At 70.3% G+C, this 22,255-nt stretch overlaps 1 protein-coding gene across 1 annotated transcript in view; it reads left to right on the top strand.

Moving 5' to 3' along the window:
- Positions 1-208: 208 nt before the first annotated feature.
- The window catches only part of LOC140597498 (uncharacterized), a gene marked incomplete at its 5' end in the record, with an annotated part of 53,299 nt that continues 31,252 nt past the window's right edge, over positions 209-22,255 (top strand). The window contains 12 exons of the mRNA XM_072746091.1: positions 209-228; positions 1,006-1,126; positions 1,795-1,889; positions 2,110-2,175; positions 2,742-2,841; positions 3,112-3,264; positions 3,565-3,915; positions 18,684-18,778; positions 18,999-19,064; positions 19,633-19,732; positions 20,003-20,155; positions 20,456-20,806. Of these exons, the coding sequence (XP_072602192.1) occupies positions 209-228; positions 1,006-1,126; positions 1,795-1,889; positions 2,110-2,175; positions 2,742-2,841; positions 3,112-3,264; positions 3,565-3,915; positions 18,684-18,778; positions 18,999-19,064; positions 19,633-19,732; positions 20,003-20,155; positions 20,456-20,806 (1,671 nt within the window). The remainder of the gene's footprint in view (positions 229-1,005; positions 1,127-1,794; positions 1,890-2,109; positions 2,176-2,741; positions 2,842-3,111; positions 3,265-3,564; positions 3,916-18,683; positions 18,779-18,998; positions 19,065-19,632; positions 19,733-20,002; positions 20,156-20,455; positions 20,807-22,255) is intronic.

Here is a 22,255-nt window from a genome sequence, read left to right as displayed (position 1 = left end):
CCCGGCACGCTGCACGTGTGAGGTCGCCGCCTGTCCCCGTGCGCAGACCTGACCCCGGAGATCGGCCCCCGCGGAGGGGCCCTGCGGGCCGCGGGGCCTGCGGGGCGGGTGTCGGCACCTCGGCGGCCTCGCTGGGCGGGGGCTGACTGAGCAGAGCCCCCCGCTGTCCCCCCTCCTAGGCAGCGAGCCCTGTTCTGCGTACTGGCAGCGTACTCGGTGTACGACACGGTGAGTGTCCCTGCCCCCGCCTCCTGCCCCGCGGGCGGCCTTGTCCTGAGTGGTGGTGACCAGCGGGACTCACAGTTATGGCCCCGGCTCCACGGCCCCCGAGATGCCGGGGAGGGTCTCTCTCCTCCGGGACGGGCAGGGGGCGGGGTGCAGACCTCCCAGGGGAGGCAGGGCCTGCGTGCCCGAGGGCCGGGGCTGCCCAGGGCCCCCGCGTGCACCGCGGCCGTCCTAGAGCTCGGGTCTGGACCCTGACAGACGGCACTACCGACGAGAGCCCGGGCGGGGAAGGCTCCCACTCCCCCGAAGGGAACGAGACCGAGGCGCCCAGGAGGCCGCCCCCTTCCACGGCGCATTCCAGAAGGGTCCCCGAGGACCCCAGCTCACACGCTCCCCGGCCCCGCGGGGTGTCCTGGCCCAGCTCCCCTCGTGGGACCTGCCAGGGGCCACAGTCAGGCCCCCCCACCCCCCCCCCCGCCGACCTGCCCTCTGGGGGGTCTCCAGACCTGGCGGGTCCCCTACAGCCTGGCACAGCTCACGGAGGCCCCTCCTGCTGGCCTGAGGACGGGGGTCCTGGCACGGCGGCCGCAGGGCTCGGTAGCGGGGCCCGGGGTGCTCGCGCCCCAGCTGGTCCGGGTGGCCCTCACCTGCTCCCCCGCCCTCTGGGAGCCCCCTCCGGGAGCCCGGGCTGGGAGGGAGCCGGGGGAGCCTGACGCCCGCGGGGAGGGCTCAGAGGGGGCCTCGGGGCGCACGCCCTCCGTGGGGCTCTGGCTCTTGCAGGAGGTGGGCTACTGCCAGGGCATGAGCGAGATCGCGGCCGTCCTCCTCATGTTCCTGCCCGAGGAGGACGCCTTCTGGGCGCTGGCCCAGCTGATGGTGGGCGACCGGCACTCCATGCACGGTAGGGGCCCGCCGGGGAGCTCAGGAGGGCCTCCCTGCAGGCTGCTGCACCGGGGGGCAGGCGGGGACCCCCCAGCTCGCCCCCCCACGGGCAAGGGCCCCGCCTCCCCGGTGGCCTCGGGGTCCCGGAGCCACGGCCACCCGCCCCACCGTCTGCAGGCCAGGCACGCACTCCCGTTGCTCCCCCAGCCTCCCGCCGGGCTGCCGGCTTGTCCCCCAGGCCCCCCTGCCAGCCCACGGCCACACGGGGCCCAGGGGGCAGCGTCTCCCCCTCCCGGGGGCCCCCAGCCTCACTCCCAAGCCCCACAGCAGAGGGCCGTGCACGCCCATCACCCTCCCCTTGGCCTGCACCCGCTGCCCCTCGGGGCTGGGGACCCGCCTGTCCCCGCGGCGGCCCCCGCAGGAGAGAGGGTGCTGGGTCAGCCGGGCCCGGTCCTCAGCCCCCAGCCCACGCCCCGCGGGGTCTCTGTGAGGACGAGGGTCCCCGGGCCCCGCGCCCCCGGCCTGGGAGGCAGGCCCTGCCCTCTGGGAAGAGCGGATCCAGCCAGGGCTCCGAGGGCGGTGGGCACACGGGGGTCAGGGCGTGGCGGGGAGGCCCCTGCCCCGACACCCCCCACCCCGCCTGGTGCAGGAGGAGGCCCTGACCGTGGGGGCCTGGGGCCTTCTCAGGCTTCTTCGTCCCGGGCTTCCCGAAGCTCCTCAGGTTCCAGAGACATCACGAGCGGGTCCTCCAAAGAGCTCTCCCGGACCTGAGGAAGCACATGGCGAGTGGGGGCGAGTGGGAGCTCCTGAGGCTCCGTCCCCGGAGCCCGGGGCAGGGGGTGGGGGGCATGGCCCTCCCTCCGAGCTGCCCAGAGTTGGGGTCACGTTCCTCCCCCTGGGGCCCGGGGGCGCCCTCGGGGCTGGGCTGGCCCGTGGGGAGCGCGTCCACCCGGCTCCAGGGGCCGCGGCGTGGGGCCTGAGCACCCCCTGCCCTCCCGCCAGGACGAGGAGCAGATGTCCACCGGCATCTACAGCCCCAAATGGTTTCTCCAGTGCTTCCTCGGCCGGGTGAGGCCCCCCCCCCGCCCCGGGACCCCCGCTCCCGGACCTGCCCCCTGCCCCCGGGGAGGGCCCAGCTCAGCCCCACCCTCCAGACGAGCCAGGCCCGACCCCGGGGTCCTGAGGCTGAGGCTGAGGCTGAGGCTCGCAGCCCAGCCCGTCCTGGAGAAGCCCAGAGGGTCCCTGGACGAGGTCCCGGGGGGCGGCCCGTCTCTGCCTCAGCTCCCCCGGGGGAGGCCGGGTCAGCCCGGGGTGTGGACGGGCCCTCGGCCCATCGGGCGGCCAGCCTGGGGTCCTCTCGAGGCGTGGTGTCGTCAAGTGCGGGCAGAGTCTGTGCCCCCAGGGGTGCGGGAGGTGCTGGCCGGGGTCGGAACCCGGAGTGGCCGGGAGTCCCTGATCTCCCTGGGAGGAGGGCACGCACGGGGAGGCGGGGGGCGGGGGGCGGGGGCCGGGGGGGGGCGCTGCGGGGCCTCGTCGCAGGCAGCCGGGGGCCAGATGGCAGGCCTAGCCTAGCCCCAGCCGAGCCCCCCAGGGGCCCTGCTCAGGCCGCTCCTCCCACCCCGCCGTCCCCCTAGACCCCCTTCTCGCTCACCCTGAAGCTGTGGGATGCCTACGTGTTGGATGGGGAGAGGGTGCTCACGGCCATGGCCTATACCATCCTCAAGGTGCACAGGAGTAAGTGAGCCCCCGGGAGCCCAGGTGTGCCGGGGGCGGGGGGCAGGGGCGGTGACCCTGGGCTCTGAGCAGCACCCAGACCTGGGGCGGGGGGACGGCGGGGCAGGCGGGTGCAGCGGGGCTCCCCGAGTGGAGCAGCGGGCAGGGGCCACCCCGGCCAGCGCACTGCCCGCGGCGCTCCTGGGCACAGCGGGACCCCAGCCGCTGGCCTGGGGGCCCCGGGGGCCCCAGGGCGGGGCCCTCTGGGTCTGACTCTCGCCCACCGCCCAGAGCGCCTCCTGAAGCTGCCCCTGGAAGGGCTCCGGGAGTTCCTCCAGGACTCTCTGGCCCAGCCCTGGGCCCTGGAGGACGAGGCCGTGCTGAGACACCTTCGGGCCTCCATGACCCAGCTCCGCAGGATGCGGTGCGACCTGCCCCCGCCAGGTGGGCTCAGGGCCCCGGCCCCTCCCGACTCGGCCTGCTGGGGCCGCCCACAGGGGACAGAGCCCCCGGGGCCCCCGTCCTCATCTCTGGGGCTCTCCTCTTCTGCTCCAGCCTCGGGGACCCCAGGCCAGGGCTGGGCGGGCGGGCGGGTACCCACTGCAGGGCCCGGGCAGCAGTGTGGGGGGCTGAGCACAGGGTCAGGCCGGGGGGGGGTCACGCGGGAGCCGTGAGGACCCCCGGGGCCCCCAGCGGGGGACACACAGCCTGCTGGAGACGCTGACCCCGTCGGCCTCTTTCCAGCGGGACCTGAGGAGTTCCCCACGAGGCCCCTGGGCCTGGAGCCAGTGTCCCCGGCGCCCGGGCCTCTCCTCCCTTCTCCGGCCTCTGAGCCACCGCCCAGGGTGGAGGAGCCGGCCTCCCCGGGCCCAGCCGCCCGGCCTGAGCCGCCCGGACCCCCTCCCGGCCAGGCCATCGTCCAACTTGCCCCCCAGCCCCGGCGGTGGAACTCCCTCCCCACCCTCCCGGGGCAACAAGGCGGTGCAGGCAGGCGGCCCCGGGACACGGCGGGCTTCAAGACAGAAAACGGGGTCTCCTTCCATTTGGCACCTGCCTGGGCCACCCCAGAGGCCCCGCGACGGACCGGGCCCTGGAGCACCCCCGGGACTCCCATCACGCGGTCCCCCCAGCCCCCTAGGGATGACGCTGTCGGGCCCAGGACACCCTTCCTGCCCCGCGGCCACTGCAGCTCGTGCCCCTCGCTGGGCAGTGACGGGCACAGCCAGGGCAGAGCCAGGGCGGCGCTGAGCCCGCTGCCCCGAGGCCCCGCACAGGCCCGGGACCCTCTGCCCCCCGCGTCCACGGGGCAGCTCGATGCTCGCGGGCCTCGGGGGCAGAGCGTGGCGGTGAGGGCGGGGGCCCGGAGGCTCCGGCCCGCCGTCACCGTGCCCTGCCTCGTCTCGCTGTGCCTCCCGGAGGGCGGCACCGCCCGCACGGGACACCAGCCCCTGACCCAGAGGGACCTGGGCTGGCCTGGCCCCGGGCTCTGTGGGGGCAGGGGCGACTCGAGCGCCTGCCCCAGGCCCAGCGCTAATGGGATCCAGCGCCCCGGGGCCCTGGCCAGGCCTGCGTTCTGGCCCCGGGCCGAGCGAGCCCTCTCACAGCAGGATGTGGCCTCCTGGGCCCTGGGCGTGCCCCACAGACCCAGGTCGCTGACCTAGGGCAGCCCTGGGGATCCCGGGACACCCCAGGGCAGGGCAGCGGGGGCAGGCCCGTGGGCCCCACCCACACCCACACCCCCACCCCCACCCACACCCACACCCACACCCACACCAGGAGGCAGGCTCCTCCACGCGCTGGGGCTCCAGCAGTCAGTCACCCGGCCCCAGGGGGCCCGAGGCCGGGGTCCAGCTGCCCTGCGGGGACCCAGCGCAGGAGCCCATGGGCCGCAGGTCCACGTCAGCCCTGCCGCCCCCAGAACCGCCTCTCACCGCCCCGACCTCAGGACACGCGCCCCCACCCGGAGTCGAGTCCGCACAGGCTCCCAGGCGGGGGACGACTCCAGCACCCGCACCCCTGTGGGATTCCCGCTTTCCTCTAAGGACAGGAAGGTCTCCCAGGGGAAGGCGCGCACCCTCGGCTCTGAGCCCCTGTTTGCTGTTGCAAGTTCAATAAAGTGTTGTTGTGTGAGAGGGCACGGCCGGCTCGTTTCTGCGTCTCCCGGAGCTCTGTGCACGGGGTGCGGAGACACCCCCAGAGAGGAGGAGGGGGCGCCGCCCAGGCCCCGACCAGCCCCTGCGGGGGCGCCGCCAGGCACACACGGCTGACGTCCCCACGTGCCTTCCCGGGGCGGCCAGACGCCAGGGTCAGGACCCCGCAGACTCTACTGCGACTCAGCCTGCGCCCGCGGCCAGGACGGGCCTGGGACAGAGTGACAGCCGGGGAGCCTCAGGTCACCAGGGTCTGTGCTAAGCGCCCCGGGAGGTCTGTGCCCCCTCTGTCCAGGGGGCCTGGGCTGCCCGGGCTCCGGGGCGCTTCCTCCCCTCCCCGCCCCGGGCCTGTGCGCCTGGGGCACAGAGGGCCCGCGGGGCGGTCAGCGTGGCCCCGGAGCGGACGTCAGGACAGCAGGCCCTTGCAGCTCTCACACCTGGGCCACCCTCACCGGGCGGGCTCAGCGTGCACACCCGGTGCTGCTGGATCCCTCGCACCAGAGTGTGGAGGGCACCCTGCACGCCCTGGAGAGTAGGGGCTGGGTGAGCGCGGGGCTCGGCCTGGGGGCAGGCAGCGCAGGGGACCGAGGGACCCCGGCCCCGTCCCCACCCCGACTCCCACACACACACACACACAGGCAGCCCCAGGGCTCCCCCCACGGGCAGCCGGCCCCTCAGGAGCTCCCCCCAGGGCGGCCCCGAGGTCTGGCTCCCCGCTGGAGAGGCATCGGGGAGAAGAGGAGCGGCCGGCGCTCGGCGGGGACCCGCTGCCACCCACGGGAATGTGGCCGAGCCGGACCTTCCAGCTCAGCTGACCCCCCGGCGGGACGGGACGGCACGGGACGGCACGGGACGGCACGAGGGGGCCCGGGTCGGCCGGGAGGACCCAGCTAGCTGCCCAGCGCCAGCACCGGAAATGATGGTGTTTCAACCGTTTCGGCGTCAGGACGACGCGGCCCGAGGATCAGATCGCGGCACGGCGACAGACAGGCACACACCCCAAACCCAACAAACGTCGGAATCCCCCGACTGTTGTCAGACAGCAGCCGGACGGTTACAGACGTGACGCTGGGGTCCCCGGTAGGACACACGGAGGACGCTCCAGACCACGTCTGCGGAGGCGCTGGAGGCCCGGGGATGCGCCTGCGGGCGCCCACGGGGAGCGCGGGGCGGCGGGAAGCACCCTACAGAGGGGGGGCCCCTCCTGGGAAAGGACGCCGGGTCCCCGCGAAGGCTCCCGATGCTGACAGCTGTCCCCCTCTCCTTCAGCTTCTGGTTCCCCCCCGCCCCATTTTGCTCTTCCTGATTCTCCGTCGGCCTCCGCCCTGCATCCGAGCCACTGACCACACGGGCTTCTTTAGGACGTCGGGTCCCAAAAGGAGGCCGAGCTCTGGCTCCCGGGATCGGGAAGGACCATCGCCGAGGTTTATGCTGATCCCCCCGAGCTCGTGCCTTCCCGGCTCTTCTGTCCTGCAGAACGAGGGGAGGCACGGGCCTTACGGGGAAGGAGGCCCACTCCCACTCGGGCGGGACCGTCCCTCGTGGGGGACCCCGTCATCTGGGCCCGGGAGAGCGAGCGGGGCCATCAAGAACAGGTCGCAGGCTAGACATGGTCCGCTCTGAGGTTTGTCCTGAAGCGAGGACTCCCCTTCCACGTCACGCTGTCTTAGTTCATCCATTTATTGTTTGTTAAAGGTTTTACGTTTATGTCCTCTCTACACCCAACACGGAGTTCCAGCTCACAGTCCTGACATCAAGGTCCCCCGACCAGGCCGGCCAGGCACCCCAGGGCCATGTTTCTCATCTCTTTGCTGGCTCGCCTATCTCTGCACCCAACTGGGACATCGAGTCCACGACGGGGGAGCTTTAGCTACCTCCGAACCCGCAAGAACCCGGAACGTTCTCGCTGTGTCCCCATCCTAGTACGACCTTCGCCGTCGAATAGCAACTCAAATAAATCGGCAGCCAGCCCAATGACTCCTGGTCAAGGAAACGGCCAACTTGTCACGTGTGTGGGCCCCGCTCCCTGGGCTCCCGGGGCTCCCGGGGAGGCTCCGCTTTCTTTAACATCGACCAAGGTCCCAATGACTCCACCGCACCTCGACGCCGGGGCTCAGTTTCTGCCCTGACACGACACAGGCAGCACGTCGGCTTCAGTTACTCCCTGTCAATCAATCAAAGGGAGCCTGGCCGCTCTCGGGGTGGTTGGGGTGGTTGGTAAGAACACGCGACTCTTGTTCTTGGGGCGGAGAGTTCAAGCCCCATGTGGGTGTAGAGATGACAGAAAAATAAAATCTTAAAAAGAAAATCAGTCAGTCGGTCTGGGGGAGACACAGCCCCGGATCCCACAGGGGCAGGGAGCCAGCTGACGGGTCTACGCACACTATTAGAAGCAGCAGAGCACAAAGTCAGAACTTCCAGAAGTCTGCTGGGGGGGGGGACACGCCGGCCTCGACGGTGCTCGGGAGGCGAAGTGGGGGGCGGCCCCTGGAGCGACAGGGTGGGCTCAGGGTCCCCGGGGTCCCAAGGACGGTGGCGCCAACGGTTCCCAGGCCCAGGAGCGGGGACCCCGGCCGAGGGCCGCGGGACTAGGGCCAGCTGTCTGCCCTGTGTGGCCACAAACTGCAAACCCCTGTGCGGTCACGGGGCCGCGTCCCTGGGCCGGGCCAGCAAAGGCCAGAAGTGGGAGGAGACCCTCCCGGGCGGGAGGAGCACGGGTCTCCCCCAGGGCAGCCCCTAAAACTTGGAGGTTTGAAACTCAGTCACTTGTCCGAGATAAAAAGAAACAAAACAAAACAAAACAAAACAAAACTCGGACACAGGCAGGGTGAACGCAGGGTTCTGACAGAAACGGTGGAGACAAGAGGGCTTGATGGCACATCAGAAACTATATGCCAATAGGACAACCTACCAGAAATGGACACCATGACACTATATATAGAAAACTACAAAAATGAACAAACAAAAAAATGTTAGAACCGGTAAATGAATTCAGTAAAGTCACAGGATACATAATTAATGCACAGAATTCTGTTGCATTCCTATACCTCAGTAAGAAGGTAAGAAAAAGAGAAACTAAGACATTAATAAAAATAAATTTAAAATGAAACAAAAAATAATATTATACTTAAGAAAAAACCTAAGGAAACAGCTATAAAAACTTACTCTGAAGACGATGATGGAAAGAAATCGATGACACAAAGAAACGGAAAGAGACACTCCACACTCGTGGACTGAAAGGGTACGAAGTGTCTTCACAACCGAGAGCAGCCCAGACATTCCTATAAACCCTATCAAAATGCCCCCAGCATTTCTCACAGAGCTAAGATAAATGATCTTCAACTTTGCATGGAACCTCAAAAGACCCCAGACAGGCGAAGCAGCCTTGCAAAAGAAAAGCCAAGTAGGAAGCTTCACATCGCTAGATTTCCAGTTATGTCACAAAACTGTTGTGATGAAGACAGTACGGTCCTGGCACGACAACGGACACACAGACCAAGAGCACAGAGCAGACCTCCCAGAAATGAACCCACAACTATGTCGTCGTTTAATCCTTGATAAAGCTGGAAAGAATATCCAGTGGGGAAAAAAATCTACAAATGGTGTTGGAAAAAGTGGATAGACACAAGCCAAAGAATGAAATTTCTAGTTTTTGATTTTACTTTTGTGTGTGGCTAAATTCCTAGAAAATATATAACCTACCAAAACTGACACATAGAGAAATAGAAAATTTGAATAGACCAATTCTCAGCGAAGCTGTTGAGTAATAGGAAAAAAATTCCCAAAACGCAGAAGTCCACGACCAGATGGCTTCATGAGTGAATTCTATGAAACATTTAAAGAAGTATTAAAGCCTAGAAAGAGTATTATGCTAAGCACAATATGCCAACCCTAACCCTAACCCTAACCCTGACCCTGACCCTGACCCTGACCCTAACCCTGACCCGGAAGCCTCCCCGCGGGTCCTGAGGAGGCCGGGCCCCTGTGGGCGTGGACGCGACCCCCACACGGCTGTTTCCGGTCTGTTGACTACGTGGGACTCCCAGCGCTGAGAGGGCACCTCCGTGGCTTGTTCCTGCTCTCGGGGGAGACGATTTCAGGTCGTCACCCTCGGGGATGACGTCAGCTGCGGGCCTTCCTACGCGGCCTCTCCTCTGTTGACAGACCTTTCCTAAAACCCCCTGTGCTTTTCATGCTTTGTTCTGTCAAATGCGTTTTCTGCGACTCTTGAGGGGATCGTCTCCTTTCTCTTTGTTTTTGTTGTTTTTTTAAAGATTTTATTTATATATCCTTGAGAGACACCGAGAGACGAGAGAGAGAGAGAGAGAGAGAGAGAGAGAGAGAGAGAGGGAGAGGCAGAGACACGGGCAGAGGGAGAAGAAGGCTCCGTGCAGGGAGCCCGATGTGGGACTCGATCCCGGGACTCCAGGATCTCGCCCTGGGCCGAAGGGAAGGCAGGCGCTGAAGCGCTGAGCCCCGCCGCCCCCCTCCGCCCCGGGCCGCCCCATGTCCTTTCTCTGGTTAACGGGATGGATCGTGCTGAGTGATCAGAGGGGCCGCGGGGGGCAGGTGGGCAACGTGGATGAACAAATAGGGAAAGCTACAAGCGTGTGGTTCTAAATAAAGGAATCCCGGAAATTTAGAAAGTACGGCCTGGCAATAGAGTCAGGACCGTGGGGACAACTCGGTACGGGGACAGACGGTGACGCCGCTTCTCGCGGGGAGAGCTGAGCGAGGCACAGAATTGTCAAGTCGCCAGCTGTAGCCCTGAAACTACTGTCCCCTTGGGTGTCGACGGCACTTCAATAGATACCAAGGAAAAGGGGTTTCCGGTGGGAATCCCGGTGGGCCCGTGAAAGGCATTTACACGGTCGTGACGCACACGAAGGCGCCTCTGCAGAGGGGATCCAGATGCTCACGTGTCTTCATGTTAATGTTTAGAAGATGTACTTGGGAGACGGTGCGGGGGGCAGGGGCGGAGGGACAGGGGGAACCTGGAGCGGACTCCTCACCCACCGGAGACCGAGCCCCACCCGAGGCTCCACGCCACAACCTGGAGATCCTGGCTTGAGCCAAACTCAAGAGTCGACGTGGAACCGACGGACGGAACCACCCAGGAGCCCCTCAAATGCTCCTAACTGCAACCCCACGCTGTGAACCCTGGGGGGCGGAGGGGGGCATCTGTGACCCCCAGTCTGCCTTGAAGGGCGGGAGGCCTGCAGGGCCCGAGGATGGGAACTGAGGATGCGGGAGGCTGCCTGCATCGCCTTCCCGCCCGGCGTGGGGACAGGACCCTCCCCCGGGACCCTCGGCCACCAGGGTGAGGGCTGAGTGCTGATTGGACCCCGCCTGCCCACAGTGATGATGCGGGACCCCGCTCTGGGCGGAACTGTGGTGCCCCCGGGTTCCACCGCTGCCTGGTGCCCACTCTGCGTCCGCAGACCTTCGGAGGCACCGGTGCTCCGGATCTGGCTCGCAGCGACCCGACTCTCCTGCTCTCCCCAGTAGCCCAGGACTCGTCTCTCCTCAGTACCCCCACCCTCCCACTCTCCCCAGTACCCCGCTACTCCCACTCTCCCCAGTACCCCGCTACTCCCACTCTCCCCAGTACCCCCACCCTCCCACTCTCCCCAGTACCCCCACCCTCCCACTCTCCCCAGTACCCCGCTACTCCCACTCTCCCCAGTACCCCCACCCTCCCACTCTCCCCAGTACCCCCACCCTCCCACACTCCCCAGTACCCCAGTGCATAAAGAGGAGGCGCCCACACAGCGACAGGTCACAGGTGAGTGGCAGCTGATCCCTGATCCCCGCGGGCCACAGTGGGGCCTGTGGATCCGCGTGGGGGCACAGGCCTCCCGCGCTGGGGTCCACAACACCCCGACCCCCATGCGATGACCGTGAGCAGCTCCCACAGCCCTTCCACAGCCCCACGGGGTGAGAGCGGCCACCCTGCTGCCCCCCGTCCAGGGAAGGAGGCTGCAGTCGGAACTCAGGCAGCTCCCCCGGGACCCCCGCTCCCCTGTAAGCCCTCTGCTGTGCAGGCACCCAAGCCATGACCTTTCCAGCCTGTCCTAGACGCATGGACCCCGACAGGGGTGACTGTCACCCCCCCATCCCGCCCTGTGCCCGCTGGGTCCCCCTGGCCCGTGAGCAGGCTTGCTCTTCAGGCTCCAAAGAACGTGGAGTCCCTCGTGCTCCCCCAGGGCCCCCCTCAGGCTATTCACACATCGCTGCCCTCAGGGTAGGGAGTTCGGTCGCACTCTTGCTGGCATCAGGTTTTAATTTTGATGAAGTCCAGTCCGTCGCTTTCTCCCCTTGGTCGTGTGCTTGTGGAATCTCGGAGAAACCTTCCATTCCCGCCCCCCCCCCCCCCAAGCCCGCAGGGACACTCGCTGGCCGGCCCACCCACCACCATCTCTGCGCCGGCCCCGGGCTGGGAGACGTCACCCCCGAGCATCAGGTGGGCAGTTCCCCGGAGCCCCTGGGTCCCCCGCCCGTGTGCTCCTGATACCGGGGTGGGAGCGCTCTGTGACCCCAGCGTGACGGCGTGCCCTGGGACAGTGGCTGGGAAGGTGGACTGTCGGTGGGCGACGGACAGACAGGCAGCGAGGGCCCGTGTGTGATGCCTGTGCCCCTCGGGGCTACGGGGTTGTCTCCGGCTCCGGTCAGACAGAGGGGCGCCCGCCCACGGGGAGCACCCGGACGCATGTGTCCTCGGAAGGTTCTCACGCGCCGTCATCCTTGGATGTGTTTGGATTGCAGCACGATGCAGGAGGACCCGGAGACCCTGCTGGCCTTGCAAAGGGCCAATATCGTGGCCCAGTACCATCAGGTGAGGCCCAGAAGGGACCATAGACACTACACACCCACGACAGGGGGGACCGTACCTGCAAGAGCAGGTGAGGCTCAAGAGGGGATCAGAGCCAAGGATGAGCCAGGTCAGCCCAGGCAAGGACCACAGTCACCAGGAACAAGTGAGACCCTGGGGATGGTCCCGGTGTCAGTAGCAACTAAGGGTCCATCCTGGATCCTCGTCATTGGTAGCGGAGGAGCCCAGGCACCAGGTACAGGTGAGGCCCGGGTGGGGACCAGAGTCACCAGGTCCAGATGAAGACCACAGCTACCAGGTCCAGGTGAGCCCAGGTGGGGACCAGAGTCACCAGGTTCAGGTGAGGCCAAGGAGGTGGGGACCACAGTCGCAGATCCACATGAGGCTCAGGTGGAGACCAGAGTCACCTGGGTGAAGCCCAGTTGGGGACTAGAGTCACCAGGCCTGGGTGAGGGCCAGGTAGGGATCAGAGTCACCAGGTCAAGTGAGGCCCAGGTGGGGACCACAGTCGCCGGGTCCGGGTGAGGCCCAGGGGGGGATCGTCACTGATAGACAGAAGCAGGTGAGGCTGCCAGGCTGCGCCCACTCTGGCGCCCGGCCAATCTCAGAGGGTCGGCGCTCCCTCAGGATCCAGGGGAGGGAGGAGCCCTTCTGCTCCCTCCTGTCTCTGTCCCCACTCCCCTGCTCTGATCGGTCCCCACCACGGAGCCCCCTCTGTTGCAGGCGCCCCAAGCAGGGTCTCCGCAGGACCTGTCACTGTGCAAGGTCGCCGACCACCAGGGCTTTCTGCAGTGAGTCCCCTGGACACCCCTCATCCATCCCAGGGCGGGTGGCCTTTGCAGGAACACCTCTCTGGAGGCTGACCCCCCCGCCCCCAGGTCGGGACCTGGTCCCCTGGAGCCCTCTGAGGGCCATGTCTGCGCTGGGTTGCAGCTGAGACACCCCGGAGGCCGACCCGGGACGTGGGCAGGAAGGGAGCTGGGCCCGGGGGAGGCCCCTGGACACTCAGAGGAGGGGCCCCCACGCCTGCTTTGGGCAGGCCCAGGGGTCAGCCTGCTGCATCCGGGGGTGGTGGTGGGGTGGGGTGTCCAGTCCCTTCAGCAGGGGATCCCGCCCGTGAGGGGCTCTGGGGCCGGGGCGTGCTCTCCGTAGGGGGACGGCCTGGTCTGGGCCGAGTCCGCAGGGGTGCTCTCGCCCACACCCGAAGGCTTTTGCGGGGCTGCAGGTGGATGCCGGGGACCAGGCCAGCGCGGGGAGGGGGGGGGGGCCGCAGAGGGAGGCCCCGACCAGGCAGGAGGAGGCAAGAGGAGGAGGGGGCTGCCCTGGGCGGGAAGGAGGGAGGGGACAGCCCAGTGGCCTAGGTCGCAGGGGACGAGGCTGATGGGTCAACAGCCCCACGAGAACCTGACGGACGCTGGAGACCCCAGGTGGGGCCCCCTCGGCCCTGCTCACGGCCCAGTGTCTGCTGGGATGGCTCAGGGGTGGTCGTGCTCAGGGGCTCCGACAGGACGGGAGGTGAAATGGGCCAGGGTGGCAGAGGGGACAGCAGAGAGGGGAGCCCGGGGACAGCAGGGGGACGGCCAGGGGGCAGGGGGAGGCCGGCTGGACGCTGGGCAGTCAGGCCCTGGGGAGGCGGGGGGACCTCAGCGGGACGGTCACGGGGCACCCGGGCCACGCTGACAGCTCTCGGGCTGGTCCATCGAGGAGGGGGGCAGGTCACCCCCTGGGGGCGCCGAGGGGTCCCCGCCCAGCCCACCACCGGCAAACACCCTCCTCAGACCCCCCAGACGCCGCCGCCGCCCGCCCTCAGGCCGCTGGCAGCCCCTGCCCTCCCCGGGGGAGCCCTGCCCTCCCCAGGACGCTGGGTGCAGACGGGGTGTGTGTGTGTGTGTGTGTGTGTGTGTGTGTGTGTGTGTGTGGCTGTGGGGCCGGGGCCTCAGGGCTCTGCGTCTCCTGCCTTCCAGGGACAGGGAGCTGCCCGACCCCAGCCCCCGCGAGGCCAAGGTGAGAGCCCGTCCTGGGCCCCGGGCAGGACGTGGGGGGGAGCTGGGGCCAGCTGTCTGCACCGCGTCCCCCAGGACATCCCCGGGCGTCTCCCCAGTCCCCCGTCCCAGCGCTGCACGGGCCGCCGGGAACGCACCCGAGACCCGGAGCCGCGGTCCGCGGGGGGCCCTGTGCCTTCCTGGCTCCTCCGGGTCCCGTGGGGCACTGGACGCGGCCCGAGCGCCCACCTCCCGCGGCGGGAGCCTCACCTGCGGCCCCCGCCTGTCCTCTCCCAGAAACTCCGCCAGGAGACCCGGCGCGCGGACAAATGGATAAAAATGCTCAAGCGATGGGACCACTACCTCCCCAGCGAGAAGGTGGGGCGCTGGGTGCCCCCGAGGGCTCTCCGTCCCGACGGGGCTGGGGGGCCGCCCTCAGTGTCCTCCTGCCCCGTCCTCGGGGGAGCCCCCTGCCTGGGGAGAGTCTGCTGGGAGCCCGGGCCTCCCTCCCCAGGCCCCGGGACGGCGGTGGGGGAGCGTCAGGTCGGGGCCAGGGTCCCTGCTCCTCGCGGGGGACGGGGGAGGGGGGGGGGCCAGATCCAGGGAGACCCAGCCTCTCTGCAGACACCCTGGAGCCGACGCCGGAACCTTCTAGATGCCTCGTGTTCCCTGGGCTCCAAGGGGCCGCCCTGGGCCCCTCTCACCAGCACTGCCTTCCTCCCCGCAGCTGCGACGCCGGGTGTACAAGGGGGTCCCGCCCCAGGTGCGGGGACAGGTGTGGCTGCGATTGCTGAACGTCGACCAGGTTAAGGCCAGCAATGCCGGGAAATACCAGGTGGGACCCGACCCGTCTACTCCCCGTGGACCCTCGGTCCCCTCCCTGCCCAGGGCTGACCCTCCGTGACCCCTCCCCACCCGGGGCTGAACTCCCGTGTCCCCTCCCCACCCGGGCTGATCCTCCACGTCCCCTCCCTGTCCAGGGCTGACCCTCAGTCCCCTCCCCGCCCACGACAGCTGGGCACAGGCCCTCACGCAGGCCCCGCGGGCACGGTGGGCACTCCCGCCGTCCCCGGCCTCCCAGGGGAAGGGTGGAGGTTCCTGCAGGACACACTCCCGTGGTGGCCCCGGGGCTCCCTGCCCAGGACGGCAGCTGCTGACAGGTCGGGGTCTGTGTCCCTGACGCCGGCTCCTCCTCCCGGGGTCTCCCCGCAGGCAATGAAGGAGGCGGCCCTGGTCTCCTCCCGGGACATCGTGCAGATCGACCTGGACGTCAACCGCACGTTCCGCAGTCACACCATGTTCTGGGACCGCTACGGGGTCGGGTGAGGCTGCTGGGCCAGCGGGGTTCGGGGGTCGGGGGCCCGGCCTGGGAGAGGCCCGGGGGCTTCTGTGCTGGGGACACGGGGTCTCCGAGGCCGGGGGGAGCGACGGCAGCAAACAACACACTGCCACGTGGTAGGGTGCTGGGGATGACCCCCGTGCCCCCAACCCCAGGGTCTCGGGGATGGGGAGGCCGCAGGACGGGGCCTCCAGGGGTCACCGTCTGAGCTGAACCCCAAGGGGGTGAGGGGCGGCCCCGTGAAGAGCAGGGGGCCGGGGTGGGGGCGTGGGGGGCACGAAGGGGACCTGCGGCCAGGGTGCATGGCCGCGGCTGGACCGGGACACGTGGACCCGACGAGGGTCGGACAGGTCAGGGTGACACCCACCCTCCGGTGCTTTATGTACTTCTGAATTCTGGGCGTTTTGTTTTAGACAATTTGCACTTGGTGAGCACACACGGCATGACGCCCCCCCCCCCCCCCCCCCCCCCCAGACGCCGCCCCGGTCCAGGCAGGCCCTGCGCGGAGCACACGGGGCCCCAGGGGCAGGGGCAGGGGTCACAGCAAACCCCAGACTGGGGTCGCCTTTATGTGTAGACGTCTCCGTGTGCACCTTAGAGAAGGGGGTGCCCTGTGTCCGCAGCCCCCCACCCCATCCCCTCACCCACCGCCCCCACGCCATCCCCCTGCATCACCCCCCACACCATCCCCCACAACCCCAGACACTATCGGTCCCGCCCCCACCCCCACCCCACCCCCACGAGGACGCGGTGCAGCTGCCCCCTGTGGGACATGCTCAGCCTCCCCGGCCACCTTGGGGTTCTCTGGACGGCCTGCTCCCGTCAGAAGCCCGGGTGTCCCGCAGAGTCCCCAGGGGCCGCGGGGAGGTGGGGAAGGCAGGGAGCCCCCCGACAGGGGCTTGCAGGTGGGTGGAGCATAGGGTGCAGCTACCTGTGTGTGCAGCGGGCGGGGTGTGTGGGAGCCCGGGACCCCAGGGGTGACCTGCAGGGGCGCCAGGGGCGGGGCTGGGGAGACGCCAGGCATGGGTGGCTGGGCTTCCCGGGCGGGCCGCTCGGACCGTCTCCCCACGAGAACTCGGTGCTCCTCCCTGCAGGGAACCTGCTGCCCCCCGGGGCCCCCGCGGCCCTCAGAGCGCGGCCGGGTCAGGCTGACCTGTGACCCCCGGCCCGGGGGGAGCCGGCCTCCAGCAGCCCGGGCCCGGGGGCCGCGGAGCCGGGGTGCAGACTCAGGCCGCCGTGCGGGGGGCATCGGGCGGCTCCTGGCAGCGCTGAGGGGGCCGCACCCCGTACCCCCCCGTGCTCAGATAGTGACCCCAGGGGTTCGCAGCCTGTATCGGGGTCACACCTGCACGACGTTCCCTGCTCTCCTCACGGCGGCTCAGACCTGGAGCCCCGAGATGCTCTGGGATGGGCGGGCCCGGGGTGCCCCCCACAGAGTCCAGCCCAGGGACACCTGGGAAGACCTGGGGGTGCGCTCAGGGCCACGGATGCCCCGGCTGCGTGGGCTCGGTGCAGGGGTCACGTGGGGCTGGTGGTGTTCCCGGGACACGGGGCCGGGCCAGGCCAGGGCAGCGGAGGAGAGGCGTCAGGGGCTGCGGGGACCGGGGCAGGGGGAGCGCTGGCTCCCATGGGGGCGTGCGGGGGGGGGGGGGGGCCGCTCCAGGGCTGGAGGCCCGGGGCGCTGGCGGCGCTGGGGGAGCCCGGAGCTGCGCACCCCACGGCGGGAGCCGCTCGGAGGCGTCGGACACCCCAGGGTGCACTGAACCCCCGGCACGCTGCACGTGTGAGGTCGCCGCCTGTCCCCGTGCGCAGACCTGACCCCGGAGATCGGCCCCCGCGGAGGGGCCCTGCGGGCCGCGGGGCCTGCGGGGCGGGTGTCGGCACCTCGGCGGCCTCGCTGGGCGGGGGCTGACTGAGCAGAGCCCCCCGCTGTCCCCCCTCCTAGGCAGCGAGCCCTGTTCTGCGTACTGGCAGCGTACTCGGTGTACGACACGGTGAGTGTCCCTGCCCCCGCCTCCTGCCCCGCGGGCGGCCTTGTCCTGAGTGGTGGTGACCAGCGGGACTCACAGTTATGGCCCCGGCTCCACGGCCCCCGAGATGCCGGGGAGGGTCTCTCTCCTCCGGGACGGGCAGGGGGCGGGGTGCAGACCTCCCAGGGGAGGCAGGGCCTGCGTGCCCGAGGGCCGGGGCTGCCCAGGGCCCCCGCGTGCACCGCGGCCGTCCTAGAGCTCGGGTCTGGACCCTGACAGACGGCACTACCGACGAGAGCCCGGGCGGGGAAGGCTCCCACTCCCCCGAAGGGAACGAGACCGAGGCGCCCAGGAGGCCGCCCCCTTCCACGGCGCATTCCAGAAGGGTCCCCGAGGACCCCAGCTCACACGCTCCCCGGCCCCGCGGGGTGTCCTGGCCCAGCTCCCCTCGTGGGACCTGCCAGGGGCCACAGTCAGGCCCCCCCACCCCCCCCCCCGCCGACCTGCCCTCTGGGGGGTCTCCAGACCTGGCGGGTCCCCTACAGCCTGGCACAGCTCACGGAGGCCCCTCCTGCTGGCCTGAGGACGGGGGTCCTGGCACGGCGGCCGCAGGGCTCGGTAGCGGGGCCCGGGGTGCTCGCGCCCCAGCTGGTCCGGGTGGCCCTCACCTGCTCCCCCGCCCTCTGGGAGCCCCCTCCGGGAGCCCGGGCTGGGAGGGAGCCGGGGGAGCCTGACGCCCGCGGGGAGGGCTCAGAGGGGGCCTCGGGGCGCACGCCCTCCGTGGGGCTCTGGCTCTTGCAGGAGGTGGGCTACTGCCAGGGCATGAGCGAGATCGCGGCCGTCCTCCTCATGTTCCTGCCCGAGGAGGACGCCTTCTGGGCGCTGGCCCAGCTGATGGTGGGCGACCGGCACTCCATGCACGGTAGGGGCCCGCCGGGGAGCTCAGGAGGGCCTCCCTGCAGGCTGCTGCACCGGGGGGCAGGCGGGGACCCCCCAGCTCGCCCCCCCACGGGCAAGGGCCCCGCCTCCCCGGTGGCCTCGGGGTCCCGGAGCCACGGCCACCCGCCCCACCGTCTGCAGGCCAGGCACGCACTCCCGTTGCTCCCCCAGCCTCCCGCCGGGCTGCCGGCTTGTCCCCCAGGCCCCCCTGCCAGCCCACGGCCACACGGGGCCCAGGGGGCAGCGTCTCCCCCTCCCGGGGGCCCCCAGCCTCACTCCCAAGCCCCACAGCAGAGGGCCGTGCACGCCCATCACCCTCCCCTTGGCCTGCACCCGCTGCCCCTCGGGGCTGGGGACCCGCCTGTCCCCGCGGCGGCCCCCGCAGGAGAGAGGGTGCTGGGTCAGCCGGGCCCGGTCCTCAGCCCCCAGCCCACGCCCCGCGGGGTCTCTGTGAGGACGAGGGTCCCCGGGCCCCGCGCCCCCGGCCTGGGAGGCAGGCCCTGCCCTCTGGGAAGAGCGGATCCAGCCAGGGCTCCGAGGGCGGTGGGCACACGGGGGTCAGGGCGTGGCGGGGAGGCCCCTGCCCCGACACCCCCCACCCCGCCTGGTGCAGGAGGAGGCCCTGACCGTGGGGGCCTGGGGCCTTCTCAGGCTTCTTCGTCCCGGGCTTCCCGAAGCTCCTCAGGTTCCAGAGACATCACGAGCGGGTCCTCCAAAGAGCTCTCCCGGACCTGAGGAAGCACATGGCGAGTGGGGGCGAGTGGGAGCTCCTGAGGCTCCGTCCCCGGAGCCCGGGGCAGGGGGTGGGGGGCATGGCCCTCCCTCCGAGCTGCCCAGAGTTGGGGTCACGTTCCTCCCCCTGGGGCCCGGGGGCGCCCTCGGGGCTGGGCTGGCCCGTGGGGAGCGCGTCCACCCGGCTCCAGGGGCCGCGGCGTGGGGCCTGAGCACCCCCTGCCCTCCCGCCAGGACGAGGAGCAGATGTCCACCGGCATCTACAGCCCCAAATGGTTTCTCCAGTGCTTCCTCGGCCGGGTGAGGCCCCCCCCCCGCCCCGGGACCCCCGCTCCCGGACCTGCCCCCTGCCCCCGGGGAGGGCCCAGCTCAGCCCCACCCTCCAGACGAGCCAGGCCCGACCCCGGGGTCCTGAGGCTGAGGCTGAGGCTGAGGCTCGCAGCCCAGCCCGTCCTGGAGAAGCCCAGAGGGTCCCTGGACGAGGTCCCGGGGGGCGGCCCGTCTCTGCCTCAGCTCCCCCGGGGGAGGCCGGGTCAGCCCGGGGTGTGGACGGGCCCTCGGCCCATCGGGCGGCCAGCCTGGGGTCCTCTCGAGGCGTGGTGTCGTCAAGTGCGGGCAGAGTCTGTGCCCCCAGGGGTGCGGGAGGTGCTGGCCGGGGTCGGAACCCGGAGCGGCCGGGAGTCCCTGATCTCCCTGGGAGGAGGGCACGCACGGGGAGGCGGGGGGCGGGGGGCGGGGGCCGGGGGGGGGGGCGCTGCGGGGCCTCGTCGCAGGCAGCCGGGGGCCAGATGGCAGGCCTAGCCTAGCCCCAGCCGAGCCCCCCAGGGGCCCTGCTCAGGCCGCTCCTCCCACCCCGCCGTCCCCCTAGACCCCCTTCTCGCTCACCCTGAAGCTGTGGGATGCCTACGTGTTGGATGGGGAGAGGGTGCTCACGGCCATGGCCTATACCATCCTCAAGGTGCACAGGAGTAAGTGAGCCCCCGGGAGCCCAGGTGTGCCGGGGGCGGGGGGCAGGGGCGGTGACCCTGGGCTCTGAGCAGCACCCAGACCTGGGGCGGGGGGACGGCGGGGCAGGCGGGTGCAGCGGGGCTCCCCGAGTGGAGCAGCGGGCAGGGGCCACCCCGGCCAGCGCACTGCCCGCGGCGCTCCTGGGCACAGCGGGACCCCAGCCGCTGGCCTGGGGGCCCCGGGGGCCCCAGGGCGGGGCCCTCTGGGTCTGACTCTCGCCCACCGCCCAGAGCGCCTCCTGAAGCTGCCCCTGGAAGGGCTCCGGGAGTTCCTCCAGGACTCTCTGGCCCAGCCCTGGGCCCTGGAGGACGAGGCCGTGCTGAGACACCTTCGGGCCTCCATGACCCAGCTCCGCAGGATGCGGTGCGACCTGCCCCCGCCAGGTGGGCTCAGGGCCCCGGCCCCTCCCGACTCGGCCTGCTGGGGCCGCCCACAGGGGACAGAGCCCCCGGGGCCCCCGTCCTCATCTCTGGGGCTCTCCTCTTCTGCTCCAGCCTCGGGGACCCCAGGCCAGGGCTGGGCGGGCGGGCGGGTACCCACTGCAGGGCCCGGGCAGCAGTGTGGGGGGCTGAGCACAGGGTCAGGCCGGGGGGGGGTCACGCGGGAGCCGTGAGGACCCCCGGGGCCCCCAGCGGGGGACACACAGCCTGCTGGAGACGCTGACCCCGTCGGCCTCTTTCCAGCGGGACCTGAGGAGTTCCCCACGAGGCCCCTGGGCCTGGAGCCAGTGTCCCCGGCGCCCGGGCCTCTCCTCCCTTCTCCGGCCTCTGAGCCACCGCCCAGGGTGGAGGAGCCGGCCTCCCCGGGCCCAGCCGCCCGGCCTGAGCCGCCCGGACCCCCTCCCGGCCAGGCCATCGTCCAACTTGCCCCCCAGCCCCGGCGGTGGAACTCCCTCCCCACCCTCCCGGGGCAACAAGGCGGTGCAGGCAGGCGGCCCCGGGACACGGCGGGCTTCAAGACAGAAAACGGGGTCTCCTTCCATTTGGCACCTGCCTGGGCCACCCCAGAGGCCCCGCGACGGACCGGGCCCTGGAGCACCCCCGGGACTCCCATCACGCGGTCCCCCCAGCCCCCTAGGGATGACGCTGTCGGGCCCAGGACACCCTTCCTGCCCCGCGGCCACTGCAGCTCGTGCCCCTCGCTGGGCAGTGACGGGCACAGCCAGGGCAGAGCCAGGGCGGCGCTGAGCCCGCTGCCCCGAGGCCCCGCACAGGCCCGGGACCCTCTGCCCCCCGCGTCCACGGGGCAGCTCGATGCTCGCGGGCCTCGGGGGCAGAGCGTGGCGGTGAGGGCGGGGGCCCGGAGGCTCCGGCCCGCCGTCACCGTGCCCTGCCTCGTCTCGCTGTGCCTCCCGGAGGGCGGCACCGCCCGCACGGGACACCAGCCCCTGACCCAGAGGGACCTGGGCTGGCCTGGCCCCGGGCTCTGTGGGGGCAGGGGCGACTCGAGCGCCTGCCCCAGGCCCAGCGCTAATGGGATCCAGCGCCCCGGGGCCCTGGCCAGGCCTGCGTTCTGGCCCCGGGCCGAGCGAGCCCTCTCACAGCAGGATGTGGCCTCCTGGGCCCTGGGCGTGCCCCACAGACCCAGGTCGCTGACCTAGGGCAGCCCTGGGGATCCCGGGACACCCCAGGGCAGGGCAGCGGGGGCAGGCCCGTGGGCCCCACCCACACCCACACCCCCACCCCCACCCACACCCACACCCACACCCACACCAGGAGGCAGGCTCCTCCACGCGCTGGGGCTCCAGCAGTCAGTCACCCGGCCCCAGGGGGCCCGAGGCCGGGGTCCAGCTGCCCTGCGGGGACCCAGCGCAGGAGCCCATGGGCCGCAGGTCCACGTCAGCCCTGCCGCCCCCAGAACCGCCTCTCACCGCCCCGACCTCAGGACACGCGCCCCCACCCGGAGTCGAGTCCGCACAGGCTCCCAGGCGGGGGACGACTCCAGCACCCGCACCCCTGTGGGATTCCCGCTTTCCTCTAAGGACAGGAAGGTCTCCCAGGGGAAGGCGCGCACCCTCGGCTCTGAGCCCCTGTTTGCTGTTGCAAGTTCAATAAAGTGTTGTTGTGTGAGAGGGCACGGCCGGCTCGTTTCTGCGTCTCCCGGAGCTCTGTGCACGGGGTGCGGAGACACCCCCAGAGAGGAGGAGGGGGCGCCGCCCAGGCCCCGACCAGCCCCTGCGGGGGCGCCGCCAGGCACACACGGCTGACGTCCCCACGTGCCTTCCCGGGGCGGCCAGACGCCAGGGTCAGGACCCCGCAGACTCTACTGCGACTCAGCCTGCGCCCGCGGCCAGGACGGGCCTGGGACAGAGTGACAGCCGGGGAGCCTCAGGTCACCAGGGTCTGTGCTAAGCGCCCCGGGAGGTCTGTGCCCCCTCTGTCCAGGGGGCCTGGGCTGCCCGGGCTCCGGGGCGCTTCCTCCCCTCCCCGCCCCGGGCCTGTGCGCCTGGGGCACAGAGGGCCCGCGGGGCGGTCAGCGTGGCC

The sequence above is a fragment of the Vulpes vulpes genome, unplaced genomic scaffold (genome assembly GCF_048418805.1).
Source record: "Vulpes vulpes isolate BD-2025 unplaced genomic scaffold, VulVul3 u000000802, whole genome shotgun sequence".
Classification (NCBI taxonomy): Eukaryota; Metazoa; Chordata; class Mammalia; order Carnivora; family Canidae; genus Vulpes; species Vulpes vulpes.
Note: the sequence above shows the minus strand (reverse complement) of the source record. Positions and strands in the feature narration are given on the sequence as shown.